We start from the raw sequence: 20,347 nt of genomic DNA, 5'->3' as shown, positions 1-20,347 counted from the left end.
TAGCTGAGTGTGGTAAAAATCCAATTCTTCCAGGGTCGGTGGAGCCAGAGGAAAGAGAATTGGAGTTCAGCCTGAATCCAAAAAGCAAACCAAAGCAAGGAGAAGTGTGAGCCTGCAGAATTCATTTTTCTCATTATCCTTAATGAAACTCATTGTTTTCCAGCTAGGCACTCAGATGATTACCACCCTGAAATTAAGTGGCAAAGCTCTGTTGGATTGAAAATAATAAAAAAATAATTTTCCTATGAGATTGTTGGAGATCTTGGAATATACTTTAAATGGAAAAACAATGATGTTGGGGTGCAAATTATCCTGCTACTAACGGTGTCTATAGCTGTTCATGGTACCTTAGAGGTTTTTAAGTATTGATATGTGAAAAAATTGCATGTCTGAAAAGGTGCATCTGCTGTGATATTGAAGTTAACATGGCAAATTTGAGTTATCTTTTCGACACATACTGGAGACCTTTGTCCTTCAAGCTAAAGAAATGTTAGAATAATTTTTCTGAAATTTACTTTGCATGAGTTATTAGGCTCAGGCATTTCCAAATGGATTAATTTATAATGGGCTTCTTGGAGGGTAGATTATTTACACCTCCATTATAGAACTCAAGTGGCTTGCCACATCAATGACTTGCCAAAATTTTGTCAATTATCAGAAACAGAAAATCTCAAGTCCTAAATAGCACATGGCACAGAATTTACAGTTGTAAATCCTCATCACAGTAGGCTAGAAGATGAGAACTGTCAAGATTTCATCAAGAACATCCATTTCTTTTGTGTAGCTTCTTGTGTGTATTTCTCTAGCCATGTGTCCCCCTGTGTTAGATGAATTTTATCAACTCCTACCATCTGAAAGCTAGTACTCATATCAAAGGAGTCTTTCCTAGCAGGTCCCAGCAAGCCTCTTTATGTTTTACTAATGTGAAATACCATACACACACAAATCCTAAATAATCAGTGTTAGCCAGGAACAGGGAAAGAGGAGTTATGTTAATTTACATTTGGGCCAATTGACTTCACCAGATTCAATTTGGGGAAGATATAATTCATTCATATTAATGTATGAATTCATACAAGAACAGTTTACAATATTAGGTAAAAATCACTTTGAGGATACAAATTTTTCTGTGGAAATTACATTATTACATAAAGCTTGGGGTATGAATGTGTCTATGAAAATTACATCATTATTTTAGTAATGATTGAAATATGACAAATCTATTTAGTTGAATGATTTTTGGATCCAAAATTTTTGTCTTTGGTTAACACACACACACACACATATTCTTGATTTTGCATACATATTAAACAAAAAATTTTAGATACTCATAACTGAACAGGGTGAAGAATAGATGCGAGATGACTGACAGATGAATACCAAGAATACCACATTTGACATTTGTCATGACTAAATCATCAATCGGAAAAAAATCCTGTTACATATGTTTATAGTAATTAAATGAAATGTTAATTATCACATAGTTTAGTTCATGTCAGTTTCCATAAATGTGATTGAATTAAAAGTAATTGCTACTCTTTATTAGGAATATGATGCCACAAAGGAAACAAATACAAAATCCTTCGGATTCTGAGAGTTGCTGAATCAATGTGATTCGAATTCACACATTTCACCATAATTTCTGCTGAGTGTTCTGAGAGTTTCTGTGAAAATACTTTCAGGCGGTATTAGGTGTAAAGGAGGCAACGTTGTACCATCACGGTAAATTGGAGTTCAGTGTGCTCTTGCAGAAAGCATTTCTATTTGCATTGGTATTCATGGAATAGAGTTTCTTGGCATAAAGATATGAGATGAAGTGCTCATAAAAATGGATTCACTTATCCATCAATGTAATCTTGGATCAAGAGGTGTAAATATGTATAGTCTAAAATATTTTGCTCAAATGTAGGAAGAAATTTTTACAACCTTAAAGTGCTTCTGCGTCCTTGGAGCAAATAAAGAATTATGAGTTGACGTCCTACCACAGATGGTACTGAGGATACTCTGCAGCCAGGATGAGTTTTGCCAGGGTGAGAGGCAAAGAAAAGAAAAACCTGTAGCTCCTCCAGAATTGTAGTCCGAGGGGAAGTCACTAACACTCTGGGAGGATATAATGGCAATCTTTTCTAGTCTATCTTAATAGCTCTGATTATCCCAGGCAGAGTTAATCAAGGTACAAATTCTCCAGCATCTTCAAGAGCACTCAGTGCTCAAGGAACATGCTTGAAATGCAAGACAGAACAATTGCAAGATACAAAGGAACCGGAAATCACCTATGAGATTCTGCTATGTAAGTGTTACAGGAAACAACAACCATAAAGTGTCAACATCCTGGTTGCCTAAACAAGACTTGAATAATTACAAAAAAAAAAAACAAAAAACAAAAAACAGTGTAAAATCTCATGGGATTCCATGCCTAGATAAATATCTACAGACAAATAACATCTATTTAAGAGTGGGATAATTAGTCTTCCACAGGCATAATTACCCCCATTGGTTATCCAACAAGGAGGGGCCAGTCTTGTAGACAAATGGATTCATCAAATATGTTTATTAATCTATATGTATATCTAACAACAAATAGTTATTTAATTTTTGGAGAGAGAAGATCTGACGAGGAGTAAAAGAAAGGGAAGGAATAGTGACGTGATAGAATTATATCTGATTGAAATAAAAACTCAATGTGAAAAGATGTTCAGAGTGTACTCTTTTGTTTTTAATATATGTAAAAAAATCCTTAAGTCACATTTTTAACCATATATAAGAATATAACATTTAAGTAGTTTTATGTAAAAAATATTAATAGGTGAATAAGAACACGATTCATGGTAGTATTACATTTTGGAACTGACACCTTATGCCTGATGTGTTTATTATTTTTAACAAACACTTAAATAATGCCTATTTTTATTATGTAAAAAATCTGTATGGCGTTTTCTTCAGTTTCTTCTCCACTCTTTGTCCCTGCATTTCCCTGCGACATTAGGAACTCTGGATTAATATTTTTGAGGTGGGTTGGTGGCCCCATATCTCAACCGGGAACCATGTCTATCCACTGGATATGGTCTCTACAGGTTCTATCTCTTATTTGTTGGGTATTTTGGAAAAAGCCCTCCCTGTTGGATTCTAGGGACCTCTTGGGTCCCTGGCATCTGGGACTTTCTAGTAGCTACCCAACACCTGCGTTTCTCCTCCATCCAGAGACCAGAGAACGCTCTTCCTAGTGATCCTTCCCATCTGCTGTCACCAAACCCCAGACATTATTGCTGAGTGACAGAGCCTGACCAGTACTTATGCGGATGTATACAGCCAAACACTGAACTGAGTGCAGGGACCCCAGTAGAGAAGTTAGGGCAAGGACTATAGGAGCTGAAGGAGTTTGCAACCTCACAAAAACAATACTACCAACCAACCAGACCCTCCCAAAGCTCCCAGGGACTAAACCACCAACCAAAGAGTACACAGAAGTGTACTCCAGGTAGATATGTCACAGAGGATTACCTTATCTGGCATCACTGGGACAGGAGCCCCTTGGTCTTGTGGAGTGTTGTTAGGAGTTAGGCAAATGCTAGGCCTCTGAGACAGGAGTGGGTGGGAGGGTGGAGGAACACCCTCATAGAGTCAGGGGGAGGGAGGAAGGGATAGGGAGCTTGTGGAGGGGAAACTGGGAAGGGAGAGAACATTTGTACAGTAAATAAAATAACCAATAAAAATAATTACAAATTAAAAATTCTATTGAAATTTGTTGTCACTAATATCTCATTTAGCATCACTAGAAAATAATTGGTGGCTACAGGAAGATGGTCTCTTCAGGTTTCATATAGCAACTGGTGGGCATTTCTGCTAAGGTCACCTGCATTAACCCTTGGGATCAGGGAATTCCTAAAGAATCCGCCCATCCCCAACTCCTGGCTGCTGCATATTTCAAATGATTCTCCTAGATCTCTGGGATTCTCAAAGGTTTCTCCCCATGCTTGATCCTAAAGCCCCTATTTCCATACCTCTCCCTACACCCAGGGGTCCCTCCCTCCTTCTGTATCCCCTGGCTATTTTGTTTCCCCTTCTGTGTGAGACAGAAGCATCTTCACTTGGGCTTTCTTTCATGTTTAACTTTTTTGGGTGTATCATGGGAATTCTGAATTTTTTGGCTAATATTTATCAGTGCCATGCATGTCCGTTAAGGTCCTTTTGGAACTATGTTAGATTATTTAGGAAAACATTTTGTAATTCCATCCATTTGCCTGCAAAATTTATGATGTCTTTATTTTTAATAGCTGAATAGTATTCTATTGTGTAAATATACCACATTTTCTGTAATCATTCTATGATTGAGGACATCTGAGTTTCTTCCAGTTTCAGGCTATTACAAATAAGACTGCTATAAACATAGTAGAGCACATGTCTTTGGGAAATGATGGAGCATCTTGAGCTATATCCCCAGGAGAGGTATAGCTGCAACTTAAGTTAGAACTGTTTAATTATCTGAGAAACTGACAGATAAATTTCCAGCATGATTTTACAAATTTGCAATCCCAAGAATGGAGGAGTGTTCCTTCTCCACATCCTCACCAGCATTTGATGTCTCTTGAGTTTGAGTTTAGCCATTCTTATTGGTTTGAGGTGAAATCTCAGGGTTGTTTTGATTTGCAATTTCTTGATGACTAAGTATATTGGACAATTTTTAAGTGCTTTTCAGCCATTTGAAATTCCTCAGTTGAGAATTCTTTTTATTTCTTTACTTCATTTTTGATTGTGTTTTTTTTGTTTTGGACTTTAACTTATTGTGTTCTTTATATATTTTGGATATTAGCCCTCTGCCAGATGAAGGTTAATGAAGATGTTTTCCCAATCTGTAGGCTGCTATTTTGTTCTTTGTCTTAAAGAAGCTTTTCATTTTTATGTCCCCATGTATTCATTCTTGACCTAAGAGCTTGAGCCATAATGTTCCATTCAGGAAAATTTCTCCTGTGCCAAAATTCAAGGCTTTTTCCCACTTTTTTTCCTATTAGACTGAGTGTGTCTGGTTTGACATTGGCTTCTTTGACCCATTTGAACCGTAATTTTGTGTGTAGTGTTAAATATGCTTCTATGCACATTCTTCTACGTACAGACATCCAGTCAGGACACCACAATTTGTGACGACGCTCTGTCTTTTTTGTTGTATGATTTTGATATCTTTGTCAAAAAGTAAGTGTCCTTAGGTATGAGGGTTTATTCCTGGGTTGACTCAATTGATCCACCTATCTATTTCTATACCGATTCCATGAAGGTTTATTATTATTGTTCTGTGGTACAGCTTTAAGACAGCAATGGTGATACCTCTAGAAGTTCTCTGACTGTTCAGGACTGATTAAGCTATCCTAGTTTTTTTGTTGTTGTTGTTTTTTGTTTGTATAATTTTTATTTGGTTGTTTTTGTTTGATTTGCCACATGAAGTTGTAAATTGTTCTTTCAAGTTCTGTGAAGAATTGTGCCAGAATTTTGATTGGGATTTCCTTGAACCTGTATATTGGTGTTGTTAAGATGTCAGTTTTCACCGTCTTAATCCTGCTCCTCCATGGGCATGGGAGAGCCTTCCATCTCCTGGTATCATTCTCAGTTTATTTCCTCAAAGACTTGAAGTTCTTCTTATACAGGCCTTTCACTTCCTTGGTTAGAGTTACATCAAGGTATTTTATGTTATTTATGGTTCTTGTGGAGGGTGCTGTTTCCATATGTTCTTTTTTGACCTATTTATAACTAGTGTAGAGGAGGATTACTGTTTTCTTTCAGGTAACTATGTATGCAGCCACTTTGCTGAAGGTGTTTATCAACTGTAAAAGTTCTCTGGTAGCATTGTTGAGGGTCATTTATGTACACTATCTTGTCATCTGCTAAGGATGATACTTTGGCATCTTCCTTTCTAATTGGTATCCACTTGATCTCTTTAGTTGTCTTATTGCTCTAGCCAGAATTTCAAGGACTATACTTAATAGACAGGGAAAGAGTTGTTAGCCTTGCCTTGGCCCTGATTTTAGTGAAAGTGCTTTAAGTTTCTTTGCATTTAATTTGATGTTGGCTTTTCACCTGCAATATATTGACTTTATTGAGTTTTATATTTCCCTTATATCCTTGCTTTCTCCAAGACTTATATTATGTAGTAGTGTTGGAATTATTCAATTTTCATGAACATGAAGCTTTGTTTCTGTTTTTGTTGAAGTCCAGCTTTAAACCAGGGTGATCTGTTAGGAGAATGGGGTTATTTCAATCTTCTCATATCTGCTGAGGTTCACATCATGACTGATTATATGGTCAGTTTTGGAGAAGGTTCCATGATGTGCTGAGCAGAAGGTATATTCTTTTGTCATCGGGTGAAATGATCTGCAAATAACTGTTAAGCCCATTTGAAACATATCCTGGTTAGTTTTGTTATTTCTGTTTGGTTTCTATCTCAATAATCTATCCATTGTTCAGGGTGAGGTGTTGCAGTCTCCTACTATTAATGTGTATGATTTCAGCTTTCTTACTGTCTCTTACATAAATATGGGTATCCTTGCATTTGTGGCATAGATATTCAGAATTGAGGTGTCTACTTGGTGGATTTTTCCTTTGATATGTATGAAGTGTCCTTCCCTTTCTGTGTTGTTGACTTTTGAGTGAAAGTCTAATTTTCAGATATTAGAATATCTACTCCAGCATGTTTCTTGGTCCATTTGCTTGGAAAAAAAGTTTTCCAGTCCTTTATACTGATATAGTAAATATATTTGTTGCTGACATGTATTTCTCACATAAAACAGAATGATGGATTCTGTTTAAGAGTCCATTCTGTTAGCCTGTTTTTTGTTTTTTGTTTTGTTTTGTTTCTGTTTTTTTAACTGGGAAATTGAGCCCATTGATGTTAAGAAATATTAATGAGCAATTATTAGTTTCTGTTATTTTAATTTTACGTTGTCTTTAACCCTTGCTACTTTAACATTTTTTTTCCTTTTTTTCTGTATAGTTAGTGTTTTGATTATTATGCGAAGGGAGGATTTTCTTTTCTGGTCCAATCTGTTTGGTTTTCTGTAAACTCTCTTTTGACCCAAGGAGTTGAAGGCGTTTGCAGTACCATAGGAGGAACAACAATATGAGCCACCCAGTACTCTCAGAGCTCCCAGGGACAAAAACATCAACATTAGATATCAAGAATATATCTAATAAAAATAAAATTAAAAAAGTAAAAAAGTAAAAAACAAAACAAAAGCCTCTTTTTTATTTGATTAGGAAAATTTTATTCTATGATTTTTTTTGTTTGGTTGGTTGTTTTTATTTATTCGATATATTTTTTATTTACATTTCAAATGATTTCCCCTTTTCTGGCCCTCCACTCCCCAGAAGTCCCATCAACCCTCTTCCCTTCCCCTATTCCCCCATCCAACCCTTCCCACTTCCCTGTCCTGGTATCCCCCTATACTGCTGCACTGAGTCTTTCCAGAACCAGGGGCCACTCCTCTGTTCCTCATTTTGTTGAAGATGCTTTCTAGTTCTTTGAACTAGGAATCTCCTTCTATTCCTAATTATTCTCAGGTTAGGTCTTTTCAAAGTGTCTCTTATTTCCTGCATGTTCTGTGTTATGGATATTTTAGATTTTGCAATTTCTTTGACTGTTATATTGATTTCTTCTGTCATATCTTCTATGACCAAGATTCTCTCTTCTATCTCCTATATTCTGTTGGTGATGCTTGTATCTGTAGATGTTATTCTCTTTCTTAGGTTTTTCCATCTCCAGGATTCCCTCAGTTTGTGTTCTCTTTATTTTTTCCATTTCCCTATTCACAACTTGGACAGTTTTATATATACATCCTTTACCTCTTTGACTGTATTTTGCTATAATCTTTATATTTATTGGCTTCCTTTTTTAATACCTCTGCCTGTTTCAATGGATTTTCTTGTACTTCCTTAAAGAGATTTATTCATGTTCTCTTTAAAGGCCTCTATAATCTTTATGAGACTAGATATAAGATCTTCTTGTGCTTAAGTTTAATTACAAAATTCAGGGTTTGTTTTATCAGGACATCCAGGTCTGCTGGTGCCACAAACAAAAATAAAGGAAAATCCAGAACTCAATTAAATGAAAATTAGATGGAAAACACATGCTAACATGTACCAATATTATATAATATAAAATTACAAATAAAGACTTTATACCTTATAAATTCATGGATTAATAATCAAATAGATGGTAAAAAAGCAAAATGTAGATATTTGCCTGCAATATAAAAACAACAAATAACCAACATGAAAGAGTATAAATATCCACACGTTGGATTAATTTTTTTTTAGATATGCGAATGAAATTACTTTTCCCATCATGAAAACCTTTGTATTAGAGAAAATATATGTCATGTGAACAGTATCCACAAAAGGATATGTTTAAAGTCAAATATAGGCTTTTCATGTTTTCATTATAATTTTTTTCTTCAATATATTACCTGGGAAAGAAAGATTAAGAATGTGTGAGCATCACCATATCTTCTAGAAACATAAATAATTGAATATTAGTAAGTAGGTTTAATAAGACAATGATGACTAAATATCAGAAGTATAACCTCTGAAGTGGTCCTGATATTGGCTGCAAAAGCATGCATGACCTTATTCTCAGCCAGCATCCCTTCCATTAAATTTGTGATTGCCAAGGTCCAGATTTGACATGGAGAGGGATTCTGAGAAGAGGGGTGTCTGGGAGCTGCAAAAAGAATGACTCTAAGTCAAATCATGGAATCAAGCTGTGTTCTGCTTGCTATTCAATGAGATCTCTCCATTCACGTCCTGCATGTCTCTCTCTCTCTCTCTCTCTCTCTCTCTCTCTCTCTCTCTCTCTCTCTCTCTCTCTGTGTGTGTGTGTGTGTGTGTGTGTGTGTATGTGTCTTGTCTGTCTGTCTTTCTGTCTGTCAGTTCTCCAAGCAGTTCCCTCTTTTTATCCTAAATAATTCTCTGGATAGCTTGTCTCCTGCAGAATACTTGTCCACTCTTTTATTTTACATATCAATCCAGTCATTTACTCCAGGTTTTCCTGGTGGTTATTTTTATGTCTCAACATCTTATGATCCCAGCTCTTTGATTCTTTGGAGACAGACAGCATACATTTTTTTCTTCACATTGCAAAATAATTCTGATATCTCTCTGCCTTTGTTAAGGTCCCAGTGTTTAACTACTTGGGTGGGACCTTACCTTGAAGTTACCATTTCTACCACACCTGGGCTTAATCTTACTCTGTCCTATGCTGACCTTAAACTCAAGAATCTTCCTGCCTTTGAGGCTTCCTGACAAGCTGGCTCATGGTGTAGCTTCCTTTGTTCCTTTAGATTCATGAAGCTCCTCATAATTCATATTGCATTCTTATATTTTGTATAGGTAAGAAATTATATCTATATATATGGAACTCATTAATTTAGAGCTCTTTTCCATAGGCTCGAGGGCTTCCCAGTGTTTATCATTTTGTGGAGACATAGCCACACCTCAACTCCTGGACTCTTGCTGTTTATAACTACCATGAAGTCATTAAGGTTAACAGGGAGGACTTCCCTGGGAGGAATGTGAAAATATAAATATTATTATACAAACAAGCCTTATATCCACAGCAGCTATCAATATTTTTGGAGGTTCACACCAGGGCCCTGTCCCAAGGACCAGAACCACTTCACTCTGTCCCCACCAGGCCACACTGGACTCAGCGGATGATCTCCTGTGATTGTTTCTTAGCTCCCCCAACAAGTTCAAGAAGGCCTCAGCTCTGTTACTGTTCTAACCAAATTTACCTATGCGTAGCATAGTTTTTCTCAAAAATCCTCAAAGCAACAGAACAAAAGTATTGATTATCAAAGAATGGATGACAAGCTTTGAGACTTTGGTCAAAGAATACTCAGTTTAGTAGATTAAAGAAACAAATTCAAGATACCTACTGTGCAACACAATGGCTGTAATTAGCAATGTGAAAATATTTTCACATAGCAATGAACCAGAGTAAAAATCCAAGTACTTTGAATAGGTTAATAGATTAGTCTTGTTTTCTTTAGACATGTTCAGAATTGTTTCATTTCTGATGGCTATTAATGTTTGTATTGTATATTTTCACGTCTATAAGTGCCTTATATTTCCAAGGGCTCCTACATGTAACACATTTTATCTTAAATATTCCCATAAAACAGAGCCATTCATATCTTTTGAACCATCACATTTGCTTCCATCATTGGGCCATTAGAAAAATTTTGTCTTGTGTTTTAACACATGTATTGTGAAAAGATGAGAGAGAAAAATCTAAGTGAGACCTTCTAGCTAAAGGTACTGTTTAGAAAATGTAATTTACTCCATTTCAATGTTTATTTCCATAACTATTTTTAAGGTAGTTTAGGTCAATAATTAAAAAAAATATACTCAGAGCCTGGACAGGTGGGTTCCTGAGTTCAAGGCCAGCCTGTTTTACATAGTAAGATCAAGGCCAGCCAGAGTATCATGGTGAGACACTGAACAAGTAAACAAAGAAACCAGAAAGAAAGAAAGAAAGAAAGAGAGAGAGAGAGAGAGAGAGAGAGAGAGAGAGAGAGAGAGGAAGGAAGGAAGGAAGGAAGGAAGGAAGGAAGGAAGGAAGGAAGGAAGGAAGGAAGGAAGGAAAGAAGGAAGGAATTTGTATTCCTGCATCTTGTCAGATTATACCAAATGAGACTTGTGTGAATATTCATAGAGATAACATATTAATATAATGATGGTTACCTATTAGACATTACTTGCAATTTCTTGGAATTGTCTACAAATCAGCTATTAAAGAGTACTATATCATAATTTTCTTGTGTTCATACAGCTTGAAATCCCAAAAAGCATCTCAAATGAAAAGTAAAAGACAATGGATTTCTACAACATTATTTCTTATTTAAAAAATAATATAGTTTTTTTTTCCAGTACAGATAGAAAGAACATTTATTTCTCACTGTCAACTGTCTGATGCTTACACTACTTTAAGAAACAAGGGTTGGATCCATGTGGTATTAACTATGTATATGAAATGTTTAGTTATAAATTAATTTCTCTATATGAATATATATTTGTGTATATACATTGTATTATATATGTATATTTTTACATATCATTAGACGTTTCTACAGAGCATACTATGACCGACCTTTTATCTGCTTCATGAAGACTTTTGTCTGCCATCAATGTTTATTTTTTATAATTTATGATAACTTGTTTATTTTTTATTTCAAACAAAGGACAGTGGTATTGAGCAAATAATTTGAAGAGTAAGTGTAAAGTACATATGAACTACTTCATATATACTTATGAATAGATAACAGTAAAAATGTCCTGTTGTTCTTAGTACCTAAATCTATGCACAGTTCTCAAAAATGTGAGCAAAGGTAAAAATAATTTTGTTTGGTTATAATGATTTCCTGTGCCAAAACTAAGTAATTTATTTGGACTAAAGACAAAGAGACCCTGTCCTGCTTTTGACCAGTGCAACTAACTATTAGAAATCATTTTTGCTTTCTCTGTGTTTTTAATATTAATTCCTAATTAAGGACTTCATAACGCTAATAGGCCATTGTTGATTTGGAAGTAGCAAATCATTTAGCAGCCTCTAAACCTTTTAGCTTCTATATCGATATTTTAATCGTGAAATTCAAGCACCCACAATGAGGAGATGAGCTAATGTAAATGGTACCCAATGCTTCCTTTGGTATGTAAATCAATACAGATATTGTAATGTCTTTCTGCTTTATAATATATGTACTAGAAGCAGGTATAGATTTTAAAATGTATTTGAAATATGTACCCATTACAACAACTATGGTTGCCTACATTTTAAAATTCATTTACATTTTACATTTTATATACATATATTTATTATACACAAAATATAATTTAGTACATTGCCTACATTAGTGGAATTCAAAGAGAGTTATCAAAAATGTTCAATTTCATCATAAAATCAAGTAAAATATAATTATTTTATTCATCTCAAATGTCTGTCATTTTTTACATTTAATAACTTACTGAAGCTTTCTTCTAGTTTTTTGAAGTACAAAGCACACTACTTTACTATTTACTATTTACAAAGCACACTACTTTACTATTTACTATTGTTGTTACTGGCTCCACAATAGTGCACCAGAACCACTCGTTTCTGTGTAATTGAAACTCAGTAAGTAGTAACCAAACTTTTTCTTCCTAAAACATCTCTCAACTTCGCATAACCGCCCCCAAATCTTCAACTTTTGTAAGGCTGATCGTTTGGATGAAATATGGATGCCAGTTCATTCAGTATTTATCTTCCCTCACATGAATTATTCCATTTAACACAGCGAATTCTAAGGCTTTGTCTTCCTTCAAACACAAGGAATCCAGGATTTTACCTAGATTCTTGGTATCACACTATGTTTATGTACGGTATTCTCTATTTCATTCACTAATTTATGATTACATGGGTTCTTTCCAACTCTTGGCTCATAATAGTAGGATTTGCATTTCTCTTCAACAGGCTATATTCTTTTCTTTGCATGTGTACCAATTCACAGTAAACTACCACGTCACAGAGTTCCTTTGTTTTTTCATTTCTTAATAAAGAAAATTTGTACTGTTAGAGTAAAATATTACTAACATTGTTGTCAGTGGTTTAGAAGTGTACCCCCCCCCTTTTTTGCCTTCTTTTCTTATACTTCTTTTCAGTCTTTATAAGTTTTCAATCTTTATAGCCACTTTTCCTGGATTGAGAATATTACCCATGTGGCTTGAAGTTGAAAGAATACAATATTTGATTATGCTGTTTAAGGACTCTTTAGAAACATATGTATTTAAAGCATTCATAAGACAGCCAAACTACAAAAGAATATTAAATCCAGAAAAACAACAAATATGTGGTCTCTGAAAAGGCAAATGACATTGTGTTATTTTGCAGGTGCATATGTGCTGCAGGTCAAGGCCACAGATGCAGATGATCCTACCTATGGAAACAGTGCCAGAGTTGTTTACAGCATCCTTCAGGGGCAACCTTATTTCTCTATTGATCCCAAGACAGGTAAAGTTTTAATTTGGCCAACATTATCACCACTCACTCAAACATTTAAACTTTAATCTGGTAATCAAGAATTGCCTTTTCCAGTCTAGCAAGAAAAAGTCAGTGAACCATAATCTGGCAGCAGAGGTGGCAATTATATGACTGATGGATAAATGTTTTATTTTACTGATGTTTGTGTAACTCTCAATATTTGTATCACTATTTAAAAGGTCCAAATTTCTTAGCTAGGAGTGCTTCATCATATTTTTAAAAGTTTAACTCTATTCCTTTATTCACCATTCTAAAGAAACATTTTTTGTTTCATGTCAGATTTCTATGTTTTATTCAATTTTATTGTTTATAGATGGCACGGATACATACTCAATTTCTTTTGTTATTTACATATGTATTATGGAGAGTTTGGTTCTGAGAAAAAAGTAGATATTCTTGCAGTAAGGGAAACTGAGCATTTGCAAACTCGATGAGCGAAGAAGATTGGTTCTTTTAAATTTGGTTTTCTTATGCAGACCTTTTCCTTTTCTTCCCTTCTCTTCCCTCCCCTTCATTCCCCTTCATCCCTTCTTTTTCTTTTTTAAATTAATTAATTTATTCTTTTATACTACATTTTTTATCACCCCATCAACATTCCATATCTCCTGCCCACCCCAGTCTCCAAGAGGATGCCCCCAGCCACCATCCCCCATGACCTCTAAACTCCGCGCGGCCTCCAGTCTCTTGAGTTTTAGGTACATTATCTCTCAATGAACACAGACCCAGAAGTCCTCTATACTATGTGTATTGGGGAGCCTCATATCAGCTGGTTTATGCTGCCTGTTTGGTGGTCCAGTGTTTGAGAGATCTCAGGAGTCCAGAATAATTTAGAGTGCTGATGTTCCTACAGGGTCGCCCCCTCCTCAGCTCCTTCAGATCTTTCCCTAATTCAGCCACAGGGGGTCAGTAGCTTCTGTCCATTGGTTGGATGCAAATATATGCACCTGAAGCTTTTAGGGGCTTTTTGGGCCTCTCAGAAGGCAGTCATGAGAGTCTCCTGTTTGTAAGCACACCCTAGCCTCAGTAATAATGTCAGGCCTTGGGGCCTCCCCTTGAGCTGTTGGGTTGGGTATGTTTTGTTTTGTTAAACATTAATAAATGAATATCAGATTTCAAACCTAGATATAAATAAGTGCAATATTAGGGGCTTCAATAAGCACACATGACCATTTTACATATAAGCTTCATTTTCTTTATTCATTCTATTCTTTTCCTTCTTAGGTGAGAGAGATCAGACCCAGGGTCTCACCACTGAGCAAAGTCTCCAGACTTTGACCCTATATAAATGAAATGAAGTCTCCCTTTCAAACTGTCTGGTTTTAAATGCTGTTTTTTCTTTAAAAGACTTAGACAAAATAGATATTACTTGTCACAGTTAAAGAGGAGCATCAAGATGACACCGATTAAATCAGTTATATACTGAATGTTAAATAGACTTTAAAATAAATGAATACTACTTTATATGGTAGCTTAGTATAGTATAAAAATTCTAAATATGGTATAGGGAATAAATGTTTAATTTAGTAACTCAAATTAAAATCAAATGTTTTTGCTTTATTCTTTAGATTAAAAAATAAATGCATTTCTCCTTAGCTTTTCTCCCTCCATGTTCTTCCATATATTTTATATATTCTTCTTCAGTTTTATTACCTAATTATCTACTGATTTTTATGCTATAAATAAGCAAATATGGAAATGCATATATTCCTAAATATAACCGACTCAGTCCATCTAATGTTACTTGAATGCATGATTTTAAGGCTGATCATTTGGCACTGGGTAATCAATTACTGTGGATGTCTTGGGGCAATCCACCCTTTCCTCTCCTGACTTTCCTCAGTTCCTATGTAAGTTTGAGGACCCTTGAGCTTTTGCCTATCCATTTTTGTATGTCCATTGGTATAATTATTGCTTAAATTGAAAATTTGAATTTATATGTTCAAATATATTCACTATACTCATTTAATTTTTTAGAGGATATCATACATCCATAAAATATGCTTTAGTATGCCTGAAATCACCTGATTCTCCTCTGCCACCTGCTCTGTGTGTGTGTGTGCCAATTTTTGTCTCTCCATCTCTCTTTTTCTCTCTTTCTCTCTCTCTCTCCGATTGTTTTCCCCTCTTGTCTCTTTATTTTTCCCTTTCTTCTCCTGAATCTCTCTACATCCTCACTGAGTTCATTTAGCTCTGTTTGTACACATGCTTTTTTTTTTTTTTCCAAAACAGGGTTTCTCTATGTAGCTCTGGCTGTCCTGGAACTCACTCTGTAGACCAGGCTGGCCTCGAACTCAGAGATCCGTCTGCCTCTGCCTCCCCAGTGCTGGGATTAAAGGCGTGCGCCACTACCACCCGGTGTTTGTACACATGCTTACAACTTATCATTTGAAAACCTAACCTCTAATATTGTAGTAAGATACAGATGAAGTAATGATTAATCAAATGTAAATGTTGGCGAGAACCCTAAAGCCAATTCATGTTGTTCAAAAAAATGTAGACTTGCAGAACTTTCAAAACTTCTGGCCAACTCAATATAAAATTTTCTTCTCAGTTTTTGTTACCCTAGTCAATCACTGCTTGGCACCATTAGGCATTAACCACTTCAGGGAAAGTCAAGTGGTTGCTTCTGTAGGCACAAGCAAGTGTGAAGTACCACAAGAACATTTTATCACCTTAAAAGATCTTCAAAAGTGATAGTTGAGGAGGGAAATGGAAAGTAAGCATGACATGACTATATTTCATTGTATGAATATGAAAAAATGGAAATAAAACATTTTCAGAAAAAATATTATAAGTATTATATACAATTCAATTGGTATGATGAGTGTGCTGTGTTTTCATGTATATTCATGTGTATGTACATAGCACTGTATATATGTGGAAGTCAGTGAAAAAAATGGAAAAAGTTATTTCTCTTCTTCTAAAATATAGTGTTTGGGGATTAAACTAAAACCATTATGTTTGAAAGCAGGCAGTTTTGTCTTATAAAGTATACTGGCTAGATTTGTGTGTCAACTTGACACAAGCAAGAGTTAACACAAAGAAAGAGCTTCAGTTGAGAAAGTGCCTTCATGAGATACAGCTATAAGGCATTTTCTCAATTAGTGATCAACAGGGGAGGGCCCATTGTAGGTAGGTTCTTAAGAAATCAAGTTAGCAACGCAGGGGAAGCAAGCTAGTAGGTAATATCCCTCCATGGCCTCTGCATCATCTACTGCTTCCTGACCTGCTTGAGTTCCAGTCTTGAGTTCTTTGGTAATGAACAGCAAGCAATTTGGAAGTGCAAGCTGAATAAATCCTTTCCTCCCCAACTTGCTTCTTGGTTATGATGTTTGAACTAAGAAATAAACCTTCTCACTTGTCAACTTAAAAGAATGTGTTAAGAATTGAGTATGAGTTGTAGATGTAGAAAGGGTTAACTGCCTTCAGTTGAACAAAGGGTGGGAATTAAAACCAGATGCCCAGTGAATATATGATCTAGAAATTATCCAGTCGTTTCATCAGGAAATATGAGAGAAAATATGGGGGAATATATAATAATATTATTTTAAGGCAGTTGCTGGAATTTAAGAATAATTCACACACATTGAAAGATTAAAAAATGTATACTTAGAAAGGAAAATAATTCAGGCAGTCCTTTGCACTTTTCTTTACACTTCTCAGTGTAGAGATTCTCAGATATAGAACTATAAGTAGAATTTTGAGCCTGACAATAAAGAAAACTTATGGGAAGGATTCATCTCTTCTCGTGGAATCCCTTGGTGCTATATTTTCTTATAGATTTATAGGCCTGTCCCAACTTTACATTAATGAAAACCGTGACCACAAATGAAAGCATTGATGTTATCTGCTGCTTAGCTCCTGGTAGCCCCTAAGGAACATCCCACAGAGACGCAAAGACAATCAAAAAGCACACTTGGTATGGTGGAGTAAGATAATCCACGTCTTGGAGGTGTGGGAAGAATCCCACAGCGTGGGTGACTTATACAAACTCATAATACATTTTCAGGAAAGACTGATGTCTTAATAAGGAAAGAAACATTGTAGGAGAGACAGATGGAAACAATATCTGACTAAAAAATACATGGGTTTCAGGAAAATATGAATTTGACACATCAAATAAGTTACAAAATGATCTATCTTCAAAATGAAGCCTCACAAATAAAATTATGTGCATAAAATTTAAAAAACTCATCCTAATATAGTTATTGTTAATGGTAGATAAATTCTAACTCATATAAAAAGTGCTATTTTCCGTTGAAAATTCATGTGTTGCATGGTTGCATACTCTTGTATTTATAATTTCATATGAATCGTTTATTTAGAGGTAAAGGTGAATATCTTCTGGCATCAGCTGCATAATAGATTTTATAAGAATTGATTTTCACTGGAGACAGAAGTCTTGCTCTAACAATGCCGCAGACCACTAGACAGGATAGGAGTAGGTGATGAGGTACTTCATTAAGAGAATGAAAACTAGCTCTTCAGGAACAAAAACCATTAAGAAGACCTTTTGTCAAATTTATCACGTTGTGGTAGATAAGAAAAAAATAAAAAATCAAAGATAATTGCAATTTCTGAGAAACAGTCCCCATTTGTTCCAGCTATGTAGACTCAGTTTATGAATTCAGTTTGCTGGTATTAAATAAGATGCTTGAAAACAAATGCTACCTAAATTTTTTGTACTTGAGTGCAGAAACCATTTAAAACAATTATTAAAGGGAGATTCTCATCAGAGCTTTTGGTGCCTAAATATTTAGAAAGAGACAAATGTACTCATTATTTATTCAGTTGAAAGAAGGTGAACTCTGTGTTAACATTGCTGTCTGATTTGCATTCCTAGTTCTGCTTTCTTGGTGTCCTAGAGCAAGCTTATATGTAAGAGTAAATGGACATTAAGGTAAACTGAGGCAGCCTAATGAATAAACCAAGAAAACATAGTACTCATAAAATTCATTTATTTCCAATTTATTTGCCATAGGCAATAAGTAATTTTCTTTGAATATATATATATATATATATATTTATATACATTTCTTTTCCTTAAACTATTAGTAGTATTTTAAAATTATGATTACATCTCTCATATTTAATGTGTATGAGTAAATGTTATATTTGCAAGTTATCCTAGTTAAAATTCTGTTTCTATAACAAAATATTTTGGCCAAAAAAAAAACAACTTAAAGAAAATCAAATTTATTTTTTTGTCTTCCATTTTCAGATTATGCTACATTTCTAGGAATAGGTCAAGGCAGGCCCTCAAAGTATTACATCCACATTCCAATGCAAGCGAGGATAAATTCATGGAGCCTCACTTGCTTTTTATCTGCTTAGGCTCAGAAAGATTTCTTCACTTTTACAAAATTTGAGTCCTGTCCTATGGAGTGGAGACAGCTGCCGTGAGCAGAGTCAGTTAACAGTTAGGACATACCACCACAGGCCTGTCTACCTATTGCTCTGATGTTAGTAACTCCTATGCTATCATCGCTACCAAGGTGATTTTAAATTGTGCCAAGATGCTGGGCGCTGGTGGCACACACCTTTAATCCCAGCACTTGGGAGGCAGAGGCAGGCAGATTTCTGAGTTCGAGGCCAGCCTGGTCCTCAAAGTGAGTTCCAGGACAGCCAGGGCTACCCAGAGAAACCCTGTCTCGAAAAAAAACAAACAAAAATTGTGCCAACTGATGTCAGGTTAAACAGGATACCACAGTTGTAAAATTTCAAAATATGGAAGGAAAAACTATAATCTAGAAAAATAAGCAATAGTAATATGACATAATCTAGTACATCCCACTTAATTTCAAAAACTTTCATTTTCTATTATGTGAAAATACTTGTAATATAAAATTTACTATTTTAACTATGATGAGTGCAATTATCAACATAAAAGCCTTCTTGCACTCCATAATCACTATTACCCACTGTCTCAAGAACTTGTTGGTCAAAAATCTTAACATTTATACAATTACAATAATATGCCCCCTGTAATTTCTCCCCTCCACTCATTTATTTAAATCATCCTAAAACAGTAAGAAAGTAATTGTAGGATCTACTTGGTTTCATCTTTTTTTCTTCTACTGTTGATACTTTATATCATGCCATTGTGCCTACCTCATATTGACAAGTCTGATAAAGATTTCCTAGTCGTAGAGAATTTCTCAAGAAATTTGGTCCCTAGTATATGTATTCCTATGGTCTATCAGCAAAAGTCTCAATCCTGTGTGTCCAAAATAAAATGTAGCCTCATACCCTGTCTAATATTTATTTTCGTAGCTTTCTTAAATTTAATTTGGCAATATCACAACCATATAAGACATACTCTACCCCTCCAACCTCTGTTATCTCCTTCCAATCCACCAACCCTTCATGCTCCCTACATATATTTTCTCATATTTGTATCATTTTGTTTCTTTCATGATTCACTCACCACAGAGATGTCTGTGGCCATGGTTTAGAAACAATCTCATGGAGTCTGGTGATCAGGTTCAATAGCATGCACAAAACCAAAGAAGATGACAATGACAGCTGCCCCATCGGACTCAATACCCTAGACACAGTGATTCATAGCACTTCTCTGGATATTCTGGGTCTCACAGTACGTCTCCTCTGTCCTTTGTGGTATGTTCCAAACTTCAGAGGAAATCACACACTCTTTTGATTTTAATAGATAAGCACTCAATCAATATTATTCTCACAGTATTAAGTAGCCCAGAATCTATGCACTTACTGACATAAGTGCAATACACTACTTACTGGATTGTAAGAGCCTCTCTGGGGTAAAAGTAGCATAACACACTTTGTCCACCAGGTTGAAAGTTGATGTTTAGGAGGTAGCTTTCAAGCTTTCAATTGTGTTAATTCCCTTAAATTCCCAGCAAACATTTCAGCAAAGGCCCCACTCTATTTATTGAGGCAATGCTTTACGTATGAGTATGTACAATGCTTTATTGCCTGAAGATTGTCTTGGTGTCATTCAATGAATAAAGCTTTATGGAACTCAGATATCTAAGTTAATGCTTGTAAGGTAAACAATAATTTCTTCCTTTAATGACTCTAATTAAAGTTTTACCTATAGAATGTAGTCATTCTTTTATATATTCATATGAATGAGTGAAATAACATGAAACATTAAGAGAATATTGATTATGAACATGCAAGTGTAAGAAAAATCAATGGACATAAAACTATATTAAGAAACCAAAATTTGTCAAGGAAATATTCAGCATTAAGCAAAAGCCACAAATTGTGTTCTTTGTTTTTCTGCACATGCATAATATTATACAATAA

The 20,347-nt window shown here is 35.1% G+C and overlaps 1 protein-coding gene across 2 annotated transcripts in view; it reads left to right on the top strand.

The window, feature by feature from the left end:
* The window catches only part of Cdh12 (cadherin 12), a 332,749-nt gene that overhangs the window by 235,814 nt on the left and 76,588 nt on the right, over nt 1-20,347 (top strand). The window contains exon 3 of one of the 2 annotated variants that reach the window (XM_052159682.1): nt 12,911-13,030. The exons of the other annotated variant lie outside the window; for it this stretch is intronic. Coding sequence (XP_052015642.1) covers nt 12,911-13,030 — 120 coding nt within the window. The remainder of the gene's footprint in view (nt 1-12,910; nt 13,031-20,347) is intronic. 2 annotated transcript variants of the gene reach the window in all.

This window comes from Apodemus sylvaticus, chromosome 16 (assembly GCF_947179515.1).
Source record: "Apodemus sylvaticus chromosome 16, mApoSyl1.1, whole genome shotgun sequence".
Lineage (NCBI taxonomy): Eukaryota > Metazoa > Chordata > Mammalia > Rodentia > Muridae > Apodemus > Apodemus sylvaticus.
Note: the sequence above shows the minus strand (reverse complement) of the source record. Positions and strands in the feature narration are given on the sequence as shown.